Source organism: Gaeumannomyces tritici (assembly GCF_000145635.1).
Source record: "Gaeumannomyces tritici R3-111a-1 unplaced genomic scaffold supercont2.72, whole genome shotgun sequence".
NCBI classification, from domain to species: Eukaryota; Fungi; Ascomycota; class Sordariomycetes; order Magnaporthales; family Magnaporthaceae; genus Gaeumannomyces; species Gaeumannomyces tritici.
In genome coordinates, this window is record NW_008804616.1 from 1 (window position 1) to 13,157 (window position 13,157).

The 13,157-nt window shown below is 59.4% G+C and overlaps 7 protein-coding genes across 9 annotated transcripts; 3 read left to right on the forward strand and 4 right to left on the reverse strand.

Annotated features, from left to right (window-relative positions):
- GGTG_13882 (hypothetical protein) lies at positions 1-1,275 on the forward strand. The gene is made up of 2 exons (XM_009231804.1): positions 1-744; positions 809-1,275. Exons 1-2 carry the CDS (start codon positions 72-74, stop codon positions 1,105-1,107), a joined length of 972 nt encoding a protein of 323 aa, XP_009230068.1. The 5' UTR covers positions 1-71; the 3' UTR covers positions 1,108-1,275.
- Positions 1,088-3,154, reverse strand: GGTG_13883 (homogentisate 1,2-dioxygenase). Its single transcript, XM_009231805.1, has 2 exons — positions 2,823-3,154; positions 1,088-2,739 (listed from the first exon to the last, which is right to left on the reverse strand). Exons 1-2 carry the CDS (start codon positions 2,888-2,890, stop codon positions 1,344-1,346), a joined length of 1,464 nt encoding a protein of 487 aa, XP_009230069.1. The 5' UTR covers positions 2,891-3,154; the 3' UTR covers positions 1,088-1,343.
- A 339-nt stretch (positions 3,155-3,493) lies between these two features.
- On the reverse strand, positions 3,494-5,403 carry GGTG_13884 (hypothetical protein). Its single transcript, XM_009231806.1, has 5 exons — positions 4,865-5,403; positions 4,490-4,694; positions 4,301-4,352; positions 4,005-4,188; positions 3,494-3,922 (listed from the first exon to the last, which is right to left on the reverse strand). The coding sequence occupies exons 2-5, from the start codon at positions 4,617-4,619 to the stop codon at positions 3,767-3,769; spliced, it is 522 nt and encodes a 173-aa protein (XP_009230070.1). The 5' UTR covers positions 4,620-4,694; positions 4,865-5,403; the 3' UTR covers positions 3,494-3,766.
- Positions 5,404-6,664: 1,261 nt separating this feature from the next.
- Positions 6,665-7,299, forward strand: GGTG_13885 (hypothetical protein; the record flags this gene model as incomplete). Its single annotated transcript, XM_009231807.1, has 3 exons — positions 6,665-6,986; positions 7,059-7,196; positions 7,277-7,299. The coding sequence occupies 2 exons, from the start codon at positions 6,665-6,667 to the stop codon at positions 7,109-7,111; spliced, it is 375 nt and encodes a 124-aa protein (XP_009230071.1). The 3' UTR covers positions 7,112-7,196; positions 7,277-7,299.
- A 757-nt stretch (positions 7,300-8,056) lies between these two features.
- On the forward strand, positions 8,057-11,023 carry GGTG_13886 (hypothetical protein; the record flags this gene model as incomplete). Of its 3 annotated transcripts, none has more annotated exons than XM_009231808.1 (3): positions 8,236-8,964; positions 9,021-10,319; positions 10,716-11,023. In XM_009231808.1, the coding sequence occupies 3 exons, from the start codon at positions 8,236-8,238 to the stop codon at positions 10,896-10,898; spliced, it is 2,211 nt and encodes a 736-aa protein (XP_009230072.1). The 3 variants fall into 3 exon arrangements, with proteins under 3 accessions (XP_009230074.1, XP_009230072.1, XP_009230073.1); XM_009231809.1 differs by having other exon boundaries at positions 9,021-10,387; positions 10,685-10,898; XM_009231810.1 differs by having other exon boundaries at positions 8,057-8,964; positions 9,021-10,898.
- Positions 11,024-11,672: 649 nt separating this feature from the next.
- Positions 11,673-12,466, reverse strand: GGTG_13887 (hypothetical protein; the record flags this gene model as incomplete). Its single annotated transcript, XM_009231811.1, has 2 exons — positions 11,673-11,947; positions 12,294-12,466. The coding sequence occupies 2 exons, from the start codon at positions 12,464-12,466 to the stop codon at positions 11,749-11,751; spliced, it is 372 nt and encodes a 123-aa protein (XP_009230075.1). The 3' UTR covers positions 11,673-11,748.
- A 33-nt stretch (positions 12,467-12,499) lies between these two features.
- Positions 12,500-13,084, reverse strand: GGTG_13888 (hypothetical protein; the record flags this gene model as incomplete). Its single annotated transcript, XM_009231812.1, has 1 exon — positions 12,500-13,084. One exon carries the CDS (start codon positions 13,082-13,084, stop codon positions 12,500-12,502), a length of 585 nt encoding a protein of 194 aa, XP_009230076.1.
- Positions 13,085-13,157: the final 73 nt, after the last annotated feature.

Genomic DNA, 13,157 nt, shown 5'->3' on the forward strand with positions numbered 1-13,157 from the left:
CGCCCTGGGCCCGGGTCGGCGGCGGCGACGACGACCCCGCCGCAGAGTATGCGCTCTGCACGCCCGCCGAGATGCGGAGCCGCTACTTTTGCGCCGACCCAGCGGTGGGAGACGGCGGCGGTGATGTGGGCTTGTTCGGCGGCATCCGCTACTCTGCTGGCAGCATCTCGGCTTACGGGTTCACCGTTGGGGTGCTCAAGCTCTGCATCGAGCGGGGGCTGAAGGTGCACGCCAACACGCCCGCCGTGAAGCTGGAGCGGATCGAGCGGAAGAAGGACGGCGACGACGGCGACGACGGCAACGACGACGACGTGTCCCCGGCGAGGTGGACGGTCACGACGCCGCGGGGCGCCATCGCGGCGCGGCGCGTCGTGCTGGCCACCAACGGGTACACGGCGGCGCTGCAGCCGCGCTTCCAGGGCGTCGTCGTGCCGCTCCGGGGCCAGATTACGGCGCAGCGCGCGGGCCGGGGGATGCCGGCCGCGGGGCTGCCGGTCACGTACAGCTTCATATACGGTGGCGGCTACGAGTACATGGTCCCGCGTCCGGGGAAGGACGGGGGCGAGGATATTGTTATTGGCGGAGGGCTGGCCCGCGCCGAGCAAGGGGGACTGCTCGAGTTTGGCAGCACCGACGACACGACGCTCAACGGGACCATCAGCGAGTATCTTCGGGAGTCGACGCCGAGGTACTTTGGGGACAACTGGGGCGACGACCACCCTGACGGCCGAGTCCGGAGTGAATGTAAGATGCTCTTCTAGCCGCGTACCTTCAACCGCTCCTGTCGACTAACTCTGATGCCACTCAGGGACGGGCATAATGGGCTATAGCGTGGACGGGTATCCCCTCGTCGGCCATGTGCCGGCCGAGGACGAGAACGGGCCGGCCGGAGACCAAGATACGGGCCTGTGGGCCAGCTGCAGTTTCCAGGGACACGGCATGGTGCTCTGCTGGATGTCGGCCAAGGCGCTGGTGGAGATGATGCAAGGGAGGGACGACACTGAGCTGGCGCGCTGGTTCCCCGATGCCTTTCGACTGACGAGGGAACGGATGGGCAAGAGCTTCAAGGTCCTGGAGCGGCTGAGCGCGGCAGATCAGTCCTCTTAATGGGTGGTTGTTTCGCAATGTTTTTCAATTCAACCATGATGTAGCAGTTCGCTCCCAAGTTTGAACCATATAAAGCGGCCCAAGTGACATGCGGCCGTCAAATTTGTGCCACCGCCTACAGAGGAAAAAAAGGTGAGAAAGAAACGTAGATCCAGAACCAGACGCGGGCTTCTATGTGCATCATTCATGTCTAATATCATATAAACCAAGGGAAACAACCGAAAGCCCCATCTCCCCTAAAGCAGGTGCCCATTCGCCGAGGCGCCCTCGGGCCTCTTCCAGTGCACCAGGGTGCCGCCCCAGCTCTCCCTGCTGTAGTCGACCTGGATCTTCTGGCAGCTCCGGAGGCCCCAGTCGGTGACGCCGAGGATGTAGCAGCTCTCAAACATGAAGGCGCAGCTGCCCTCGCCGACCTTTGTCGGCCCCAGCGCCGCGTCGCGCGCGCCCTCGTAGCTGGCCGCGTCCGGGCCGTGGCCGCTCATGACGTTGTGGAGGCTGGCCCCTCCCGGCACGAACCCGCCCGAGCCGCCCTTCTTGGCGTCGTAGTCGCCCGAGATGAGGCCCATGAACTCGCTCATGGTGTTGCGGTGGTACCAAGGGGGCCGGAAGGTGTCCTCGCCCACGAGCCATCGGGGCGGGAAGATGACAAAGTCGCACGCGGCCGTGCCGGGCCGGGCCGAAGGTGCCGTCAGGACCGTGAAGATGGACGGGTCCGGGTGGTCGAACGAGATGGTGCCGATGGTGTTGAAGCGCCCGAGGTCGTACTTGAAAGGGTAGTAGTTGCCGTGCCACGCCACCACGTCGAAGGGCGTGTGCGCCTGCGTCGTCGCGAAGAGCGTGTTGTTGAACTTGGCCGTGACCAGGTACCCCTTGCCATTTTCATCACTCGCGGGCGGCGCGAACGCACTTGGCCCGTGGTCCTCGCTGAAGCAGGCCACGGGGGCCTGGAAGTCGCGCGCGTTGGCGAGCCCGTTGGACCCGATGGGCCCCAGCTCGGGCAGGGTGAAGTGGCCCTGGTACAGCTCGAGCGCGTAGCCGCGCGCGGGGCCGGCGCCGTCGGGCAGGAGCACCTGGAAGCGCACGCCGCGCGGCACCACGGCGATCTCGCCCGGCCGGACCAGCAGCCAGCCGAGCTCGGTGCGGAGGTCGAGCACGCCCGACTGCGCCACGAGGAGCAGGTCGCCGTCGGCCGAGTAGAAGGCGCTGCGGGCCGCCATGGACCGCCCCGCCGCGAACACGTAGATGCCCAGCCCCTGCTTGAGCGTCGGGTCGCCGGCCCCGGCCACGTGGTGCAGGCCCGACACGAAGTCGGCCTCGGGGTCGTGGTCGAAGGGGTCCCAGCGGAGCTGGTTCGGGATGTAGTTCAGCCTCGGCGCGGGCGTGAACCAAGCCGTCTTGTTCCACACGTCGTACAGCTGGTCCGGCGTCGCTGGCGCGTCACTCGCCGACATGCTCTTGACGTGGAAGGGGGGGTGTGCGCACGAGGGGAGGATGCGGTACAGCCATGTCTGCTTGTTCTCGTGTCGCGGCGCCGTGAACGCTGTCCCAGAGAGCTTCTCGGCGTACAGTCCGAGGGGCGGCTTTTGTGGCGAGTTGTGGCCAATGGGGAGGGCACCAGGGACAGCTTCGGACCTGTTTGGCAACCGGGAATGCCGTGTGTCAGTTTTGGAGACAAAGACAGGCAAAGACAGGCGGTGCTGTGCGGGAGCCCGTACTCGAGGTGCGCGTCGAAGCCGCTCATGTAGCGGTACTTCTCTTTAAACTCAAAGTTGGTCACCGGCATGTTGGGCGAATAGTTTCGGGGTGTCGATTTCAACGTCGAGCTGGCCGTGGTTGTGGTCTTGCGGGAGGCTTATAAAGAGGCAGCTCGGCTGGGAGTCGACGGTGATTGTCACCTGGCTGGGAGACGAAGGTGATTGTTCAGCAGTCAAGGTCGAAGGACCGCCAGTTTCATATAGGGCAGCCATCGTGTATATTCAGTCGGCCTTGCGCCACTGTTTCAGCGGCATGCATAGACTCCGGGACCTTGCCAGCGGCCTTGTGTGTGTGACAGTTCCAGTTCCGCACTTCCCTGGCGCTGTTAGTTGGCGGCTACTGTCGGCAAACAAACGGCAACGGCTTTGGGCAACGCACAGTGGAGCCTGGAGAGGAGCGAGCGCCCCCACTTGCCGTCTGGACATGACGGAAATAAAGCGTTCGCAGCGCTCGACCAGGATCTCCTCGGTTATGCTAACCCTCGCTGTTCACTGCTGCCTCTCCAGCCATTGCCCAGCCACAGTGTTCAAACGCTCTCCTTCCAGCGGTGCCCCTCCATAACGCCATACCAGATTTGCAGTGTAGCAAATGCGACTTGACGCAAACATCTGAACCAATTCGAACAAAGCGCACCAAAACAACAAAATCAAGCATCGGTCTCGTCAAGCACGGGATTCATTGCAAGTGCATCTCCCTGGAACAGTTGATCTCTGGAATAGTTTGATTGTTGAACTGATTTGGGTGGTTTGGATTGGTCCATGCCAACTCCAAGGCCAGGGTAAGAATGGGAGAGGCAGCGCCATAGAATGAAGCTCGGTTTTTGTGCTGCTGTTGGGGCACCAAGCGTTGTCGTCAATCCACCCTACTTCGGCGTCACGGCAACTACCGAGCGTAGCACTGTCATCTACTCCTCAGTGGCGTTCTTCTTCTTCTTCTTGCCGCCGCCGATGTTTCGCTCCCCAGTGCTATCCTTGGAAAGATGCACGATGAACCGTGTCCAGGACTCCTCCTTGTCCCACTCGAAGCCGGCCAGGTATGGTTGGTCGAGCTCGTCGTCGGCCTGTATTTGCGAGAAAGGGCATGCGGTTAGCCAAACCTGAAAGACATCCTTGGTCGCTCTACATGAGGAGCCCAGAACTTACCCGCTTCTTGTATGACTTGTAGATGGCGTCTAGCGCATCCTTGATGGTGACGCCCTTGAGGTTGCGTGCAGTGACCTCGAGGCCGAGAGGGAAGTGCAGGTCAATCTTCTTGATTGGCGGCGTGGTGAGGAGCTTCTTCAGTAGCTCCTTGTCCTCCACTGTCGATGGCGACGTGTTGATCTTCCTGTATGAATGGAGTTGACATCGAATCAATAAGCGGCCCAACGAGCGCCGGGAGGGGCGGGTGCCGATGCATGCACCAGCGGGAAGGCACCAAGCAGGCGAGGCAAACTTACCACCCTGTCTTTTGGGTTTCCTTGGCGATCGTGATCTCCGTTCCCTCCTCCTCTGATGGTGTGGCGTCGTGTCAGTCGACGGTCAAGACAACCGGCCACCCATAGGGGCAGATGGGTCAGGGGTGGGAGGAGGGGACATGTCGGGCATCAGGTGCTTCGGGCAATCAGTGTGCCATTGGGATCACGTACCGAGGTCCTTGATGTTGAAGACGCCGCTGGCGGCCACTGAGCTCTGTCTCCGGTTGCCCTTAACCGCTTTCGGGGGAGACGAGGACAGGCCCTGGACCGCGGAGTCGACCTTGGACAATGGTTCCGTCATGTTGGGTGGCGAGGTTGGATGTGATGTAGCTGCGGCTGCGGGGTTTTGAGGACAAGATGGTACGACTTGTCCGGACTGATGGAAAGAGGGAAGCTTGTTAGCTGAGGATGGGAATTGGGGAGAGCTGGGAAGAGACGAGGGAGACAGGGAGGGAGCACAAGAAACAAAGCAGCGCCGGTTCCGGCGCCGCCTTTGCTATCTGGTCAAAGGAAACGGGTACTGAAAAGACATGGTTGGCTGGCTACCTTGGATATCGTTCGACTTGTTGTCTATGTTGGGTTGCTGTGGTAGGTCGAGAGTGTGAGATACCAGAGATTGGGACAGGAAGAGACGGATGGGGAGAGGGGAAGAAGATGGAAGATGACGGGCAAAGAGGGGAAGTAAAAGAAGGGTGGGAGAAGAGGGGGCAGGAGAGGGGGTTGGCACGGCATGGTTTCGGGAAGCTACCACTGGGCCGAGAGGGGGACGCATGAGGACATACCTTCAGCTGTTATTTGGCTGTGGAGACGCTAAAGTGGCTTCGTTGGTACCGTACAGGGGACTGGAGCTCTCGGACGTGCGCGCAATTGGCTGGCAAAACTATCGGACGATGTGCGAGTGCGTGTACAACGGTACTTTGCAGGGAGCTCGACTTTGGATCTCAATGCTGGGCGGAGTGAGCATGGCATTCCTCTCGAGGTAGCGAAAGTGTCCCGGGGTGCATTCCTCTTTTGTAGTGGGCACAAACGGTACCTCGCTCTGGAGCTGAGCACGCTCTGGGGCTACGTACGCATGGCCGCCTGCCTCTCTACTTGGTACCTACGCATTGTCCGGGCCGGCCGTTCCTGGCGTGCTCATCAGCAGGTTCTCTCTGGCCGGGCGGGGTAGCAGACAAGATCACTTGACGCATCACTTCATGGATGGTACGCCGCCGCTGCCGATCGCGTGACTGCTGGCCTGCTTCTTGAATGACATGGCCAGAACTCAAAGCGGCGAGCTCACACCACCTGCGGGGCTCGAGCTCCCCCAGCGTGCCAGCCCCGCCCCACCCGCAGCCCACCAGACGCCTGAGAACCCACCAGCGGGAGCGCACTTGAGAGGGGCCGGCGCTGTCGCGGATTGCCCACAGTGTGCCTGGGCCGTCTCAGCGCTGCTGGTCTGGGGAAACCTGGGGAAGTGGATCCGCCGGGCGTCATTGCGTGGCACTTTGGCTCAAGCTGTCTCTACACGAGGGCCTGACCACCGACGCTTTGGGTAGAGAAAGGGAAGCGGCCTCAGAGCTTTTCTAGAGTGTGGTTTTGGTAACAGTCAATGACGGAATTGGTGTTTTGCAGTCGTCCTAGTTCCTTTGCATTCAGGATCCGCTGGCAGCGGTGACCCAACAAGGAAGAATGGCATTAGGTCGGCTGGGTTCTGCAGGTGGTGTTTCTGCACGAATGAGCTCAAGCTTCCCCCGCACTGCATGAGGAGCGGCCACAGGCAGTCCCAGTCCCGCAACAACGCCACTCTCCCATCATGTTTCAAAGTCCATTTCCATGAGACCACGTCGGTTGCCTCTCCCTCTGTACCCAGCCAACACGCATGCCTGTCGGTATTTTCTTGATGATGGAGCCAATTGCGTCTGATTGTGCCCTTCGCATCTGTCGTTTTGTAAAGGGAGCGCACGGTAAACCTTCTCCAAAACTTGCACATACTGTAATATTCTCCTCTACGGGACGCCTGTCTAGAGAAATGCTTTGTTCACAGCGCTGCTATTAATCATCGATCTACCTGGAGAGAACAAGATACCTGTCCCGGCTACGTCTCCCGCCATCTTATATTCTTGCAATGTATGCAATCTATCTTGACAGCCGCAACACCCTCTTCGTGGGTACGTGAACCGCCTCGTCGCAGGAAGTCCTTCTGCCCTTTGACCACCGGGTCGAGTATTTATTACCCATGCCAGCCGACGTATCGTATCGTAGAGTTAAAAAACCAGTAGCAACAGTCCTCATCCATTGTCTGCATCCTGGACACTGCCCCCAACCTCTGGCCTATATCACGAAGCCGCACCGAAGCATCGAATCATGAGGCCCACCAACGCTCTCATCCTCGTCTTGGCATGCGTTGCTGCCTCTGCAGCGGTAGACATCCAACCACGTCAGACAGGTGGTGGCAATGCCTGCAAGTGCCTCGGCTACCCCAGCCCTGGCCTCATCTGCGGCAACTGCGTCCTTATTAGCAACGGCGCCTATCTCATCAGGGAAGGCCGCGTCGACACTCACGTGTGGGTGGTTTTATCTGTCTTGCAAACCCTTGCCCGCGCTATTTCGCGTGCTTGGTTTCGAAGCACCCAACCAGCCGATCCCGCACTCGCCGGACAGAATGATGCTGAAGGCTACGCTTTAGGTACGAGTGCAATCCTGCGGGCCGCTGCTACGACTATGGCCCAGCCAGCTCGCTTAACTGTGGCTCTTTGAGCGCCGAGTGTCCGCGAGGGACGTCACGTCCGCGATGAGGCTCTGGCTTTATGAGCTGGGCATGCGTGGAACGTGTTGGTCGAGGGGGGAGTATTTGATGGTGGCTATTGGATCTTGTTGGAGTAGGCTGGGAAGAGCGGCAAGTATATCGTCGGTTTATCGTTGTGCATTCTGCTTCGTTCGCTTGAGCTTTCTGACCAGGATCACTAGTATGACCAGAAAGACAATAAAGAACTCTAGACCAACCAGGCCGATCCAGATCCTGTCCAGGACATGGTTGTCGACATGCACGGAGAGGACAGGCATCGCGTCGGTCGGCTGTTGGAAATGTAGGCTAGTTTGTCTGTGTGGTACTGATGACAGATGTGCGCTGCTCGCTGGCACGGGCTGTGCTTGGACGGAGATGCGAAAAGAGGTGACCCAAAGCTTGGGTGAGCATTTATCCTTGTACGGGTGTGACATCTAAAAAGCAACGTAAAGGACATGGTGTCATATCGGCATGATCTTCCACGAATATAGCATCAATGTTCGGCGAAAAAGTTCCGAGCCAAGAACTTGTGTTATACGGGTGATGAGGGCATCTGCTTCTGGCCACCTTTCCATAACCTCGCATGTGGTGGAGCGCGAAGATGGGTATCAGCCCTGAAGAGAATCGAGTATTTCCAGCGGAGCACATGACCTTCAGTTCTCTGACCAAAGGGACTCTAGTATGAAAATCTCCCGTTGCGCGGTATGCCAGGGCACACCACGGTGAGATTGGACCGAGGATGCTGGGGTTTGAAATGCAGATAGTAGAAACCTTCCAAGTCCAGGCAGTTCCGTCGCCTTGTCGACTACAAGGACGGGCTCAAAAGGCACTGCATTCGTTCCGTCAGCCTGGCCGACGACGGTACCGAGTGCGCGTGATTCGATTGGGCGTGGAGTCGGAGGGGCAGGCCGCATCCTTGACGCCAGCCGTTGGGCACCAAAGCCGGCAAAGCCCAACGCCCGGGGAACATAGCAGGACTGTAGCAGAAACCAACTTCAAGGTTCGATACACTCGTCGAGAGTAGCGAATATAGCACCACGAAAACCGCCCACAGAACCCCAATTATTCACATTAAAATCGCCCTTGCCGTTTTTCACGAAAACCTACAGTATAGGGAGATCCGCAAGCCACCTTGCCCCTTGCATCAATCATGGCAGCGTCTGTGCGATCGGAGCCCGGGCCCAAGTTCGGCAGGGCGACCTCGAGGGCCAGCGGCGTCCCCGCAGACGATTCCGGGGATCGAGCCTCCGGCAGCCTCGGAAACGAATACTGCTACTCTCCTCTGCCGCATCATAGTATTCGTCTGCTTCGTCTCATGCCGCACAAAGACAAGGAGGCGCCTATACGGTGCCAGCTCTTCGAGTACTCCCTGCAGGAACCAGGCCAAGGGATACATCTGTACGAGGCTCTGTCGTATGTGTGGGGCTCTCAAGAGAACAAGCTGCCTATCTATCTCCAGTCAACCGACAGAGGCGGATGCTCCTCCGCTACTCCTACCACCGGAGACGATCATTGCTTGCTCGTTACGGCAAACCTTCACAAAGCGTTGTCCTGTGTCCGGAATCGTCTCCTTGAGCGCGTCTTGTGGATAGATGCCGTCTGCATCGACCAGGGGAACGAGGACGAAAAGGGACGGCAGGTTCGATCGATGGCCAAGATATATGCCAACGCCAGTCGCGTTATTGTTTGGCTTGGAGAAGCGGTCGATGACGGCGACCAAGCGCTTGAAGCAATACGCATGGCCGCCCGAGAGCACATGGACCCCACGATCTACCAGCCAGGTCACCAAGCAACCCACGCACATCAGCCCGCAAATTCCGCAATAAACAGGCAAGCTGTTCTCAAGCTGCTCCAACGACCTTGGTTCCAACGCATTTGGGTTAGTTACAAACGAATGATTGATTATAAGTACAAACGACTAACACATTAACCTAGGTCCTTCAAGAGGTTGCTGCGGCTAGGAATATTGTGGTGAAATGCGGTTCTGTGGAAATCGACGGGCACGCATTCTGCTCAGGCATGGATGCACTAAAGCCCTACCAAAGCTCTCAAGAACTGAGCAGCCTGATTCGTTCCGTTGCCTATCTCGTAAGGGGCGCAAGCTTCCGCCCCAGATTTGAACACGGACTGGCGAGCAGCCAGGGGTTTTCTCTAGGTATCCGCCCCTTAAGTGAGTTGGTGGATATGTACCACGACCGCAAAGCCACGGAACGTCGCGACAAGGTTTATGCCTTGCTTGGCATGAGCCTGGGTGATCCAAGCGCAGCGGGATTGTCAGCCAACTACGAGACCTCGTGGAAGGACGTTTTTCGGAAACTCATCCAATTTTGCCTTTCCGATCAAGTGCGTGTTAGCACCTGGAACGCTTCGGAGGTGGCGGTGGTAGACGCCAAAGGCTACCTTCTCGGGGAAGTAACCTTGATCCGTGAGGACTATCTTCCTCAAATCGGCAGACAGACTACAGGCGTCACTTGGAAGTGTGTGTCGGGTTATTACGACACGGAAGAAAACCGGAGCTTCGATTTCACCTTGCAAACCTCCGCAAAAACCATCGAAAAAGGGGACTTCGTCTGTTTCATAGAAGGAGCACCAACGCCTACCATCGTCAGGCTACGCGACGGCTTTTGGACCATTGTCATGATTGCACTTCCCCGGACCAACGATCTGCCAAAGTGGACGGCTCCGAAAGCAAAATTTCTAACCGATTTCTTGCTTGTCTGGGACTGGGGTGGAGCTCGAAAGTCGCAAGCCGGAAACGACTACGGAGGCTTTATAGGCAATCGAGGGGCGCCCAAATGCTCGAAAGAAGGGTGCAAATTCCAAGACGCCATCGGATGGTGGAGTTTGGGGGTGTCGCTAAACGGAATCGAACGATACGGAGAGGCCGTACAGAATCTCCGGAAGGCAGTGGGAATTTCTAGTCTCGGAGCGGTATCAAGGAGTGAGGGCAACACGGGACACGTGTGTTGGAGAGAGGAGGATGAAAATGCGATGATGGCAATGAATGAACTTGATGGTAAAGGCGCTGCCATGGAGGCGGGATACAAGGAGCGCGGCTATACGCCGCTGTGGTGGGCCGTCGAGGAGGGTTGCGAGGCGTTTACGCGGCTGCTGCTCGAAAACGGTGCCGGCGTTGAGGCGAAGAAAAGCCAGCACGAGCTGCTCCGCTCTGCTGTAAAGCAGGGGCACAAGGCGGTCGTAAGGCTGCTGGTGGATCAAGGGGCCGATATTAAGGCGAAAAACAGGGAGAGGGACACGCCGCTGCACTTGGCCGCATATAAGGGGCACGAGGCGGTCGCGAGGCTGCTGGTGGATCAAGGGGCCGATATCGAGGCGAAAAACGACTCCCGGCAAACGCCGCTGCACTTTACCGCATATAGCGGGCAAGAGGCGGTCGCGAGGCTGCTGGTGGATCAAGGCGCCGATATTAAGGCGACAAACGAATTCCAGCAAACGCCGCTGCACATTGCCGCAATGAGAGGGTACGAGGCGGTTACGAGGCTGCTGGTGGATCAAGGCGCCGATATCGAGGCGAAAGACAGGCGCCAGCAAACGCCGCTGCACTTGGCCGCATATTACGGGCACGAGGCGGTCGCGAGGCTGCTGGTGGGTCAAGGCGCCGATATTAAGGCGAAAAACAGGGAGGGGGAAACGCCGCTGCACTTGGCCGCATATAAGGGGCACGAGGCAGTCGCGAGGCTGCTGGTGGATCGAGGCGCCGATATCGAAGCGAAAGACAGTCTCTGGCAAACGCCGCTGCTACTTGCCGCAAGAAACGGGCACGAGGCGGTCGTGAAGCTTTTTAGATCATAGCAACTTTGCCACCTTCCCACCAGGGTTGAAAATGCAGATAGCTATAACCAAGGTCTCGGCACTCGTGGCAGTCCCTGATTTTATTCGGTACCGAGGCGAACAGATTGGATACTGCAGGCAGGTCGCAGGCGGTGGTGCGCTGGCTTGGCTGGGGTTGGAACCCAGGGATGGGGCCATATTTCCTAAACAGGCGCTGTTCCCGCCGTTATTGTTTGCATGGGGGAGCCCTCACTTAATGCGCGCGTCCTCATGCCGGCTAGGTGCCGATGGCCGGTCAGCTCAGCCGGGTTCGTGAGCTAGAGGACGCTAGATTGCATGCTCGTTTCGCAGCCGGCCGACACTTCGAAGCTGCATGTTAGAATTGAGATTCGGCGCTGCCCTCGTTGCGTGGTTGAGCAAAAACCATAGAGGCAAGCGATGGCGTGGTTGCTTTGGTGGGGTGACTTTTGGTGCTGCGTTTTTCTACCCACGCCACCATTCAGGCGTCGACTGTTTGCGGGGGCGGCTTAGCGCTGGCACGTGCTGCGGTGGGAGCGGCTTTCGGCGAAATGAGCGCGCCCAGGCCACTGACGGGTGCCACAAATGGCGGCGTTTTAGTGAGTCGCAGCCTCCAAACGTGTTCCAATTGGGGGGGAGACACTTATACGCGACACACGCCAGCCAACGGCGAAAACAAACCTAACAAAACGCACAGTTCAGGCCTCGGTAAAGACACGCGCACACCGTGTTGTGCTGCATGGCTTTCTATGTACAGACGGAGGAGGTATCTAATGCCAGACAGGTTGGGAGTCCGTTGGGATGGGATGAGCTGGGGATAGGTGGCAGTTTGAGCTGTGGTGGTGCCGCCTCGTCACTCCGCTTGATCCCGCCCCAGCCAGCCAAGCCCAAACTTCCATGTTCCCGCGGCCACCATGCTCACGCCCTCACCTGAGTCCCGGCCCTCGGTTCTGGGCCGATGCACCATCAGCAGATCCAAGCCTGGGTCGATCAGATACGCTACCAGAGCCGCGCCGAGAATTGGCAGCGGCCCTCTCCGGCACCTGAACGTGCTTTTAAACCAACGTAGCGGTCGCCGCTCCATTTTTCGCCTATCCCTTTTTGTCCCATTTCTTTTGTATGGCTTTATTATTTAGCTCTGCATAATCAGGCACACCGACTAACACCCTCTCCACCCGCTTAACCGCCACTGGCGTGCGCTCTGACCGACACCGGCACCAAACGTCTAAGCAAACGATACGGAGGAAATCCAGCTTCTTCCCATCTGCCATATCTCACCCAAATCCCTTCACACATATCCACAATACATACACATAAAGACAACTGCCTAGTGCACACAACATGTGCATAGTACTACTCACAACGAGCCACCCAGACTATGCTCTGATCGTGGTCAACAACCGCGACGAGTTCATCCTGCGGCCCACCTCGAGGCCGCACTGGTGGACTCCGCACAGCGACCCGGCGTCCGGCGGCGGCGGCGGTGAGGGCACGCCCGCCGGGGGCAGCGAGCCCGCCATCCTCTCGTCGCGGGACCTGAACCGGCCCGAGCGGGGCACCTGGCTGGGCATGACGCGGACCGGCAACTTCGCCTGCCTCACAAACTACCGCGAGGAGGACCCGCTCGAGGGCGGCGCCCACGCCATCCACGGCGTCCGCTCCCGCGGCGCCATCGTCTCGGCCTGGTTGGGCGCCGACCCGGCCGAGCGGACCCACGAGTTCGTCGAGCGCATCCTCTCGGGGCCCGGCGTCAAGGGTGTCGGCGGCTTCAGCCTGGCCTGCGGCAAGCTCCGGAGGAGGGGGGCGGCGGCGGCAGCAGCAGCAGCAGCACCTGCGCCCGCAACAGCCACAGCCACAGCCCCGGCCTCGGATAAAGACATCGACCCGCTCGTCATCATCTCCAACCGCAGCGAGCACCCGGACACGGTGCCCCGCGTCGCCTCGCGGCGCGGCGAGACGGTCGGCCTGAGCAACGCCGCCTTTGACGCCGACGGCCCGCCCTGGCCCAAGGTCGACCGCGGCCGGACGCTGCTCGACGAGGCCGTGGCGCGCCACGCCGCCGCCGCCGCCGCCGCCTCCACCGACGACGACGGCGGCAAGTCCGAGGACCGGCTCGTCGCCTCCCTCTTCGCCGTCCTCGACGCCGAGTCCCTCCCGCGCCTGCCCGGGGGCGACGAGGCCAACTTCATGGACTACATCCCGCTGCTCAAGCACACCATCTTCGTCCCGCCCCTGGGCGACGCCGAGCGCCGCCGCCAGACG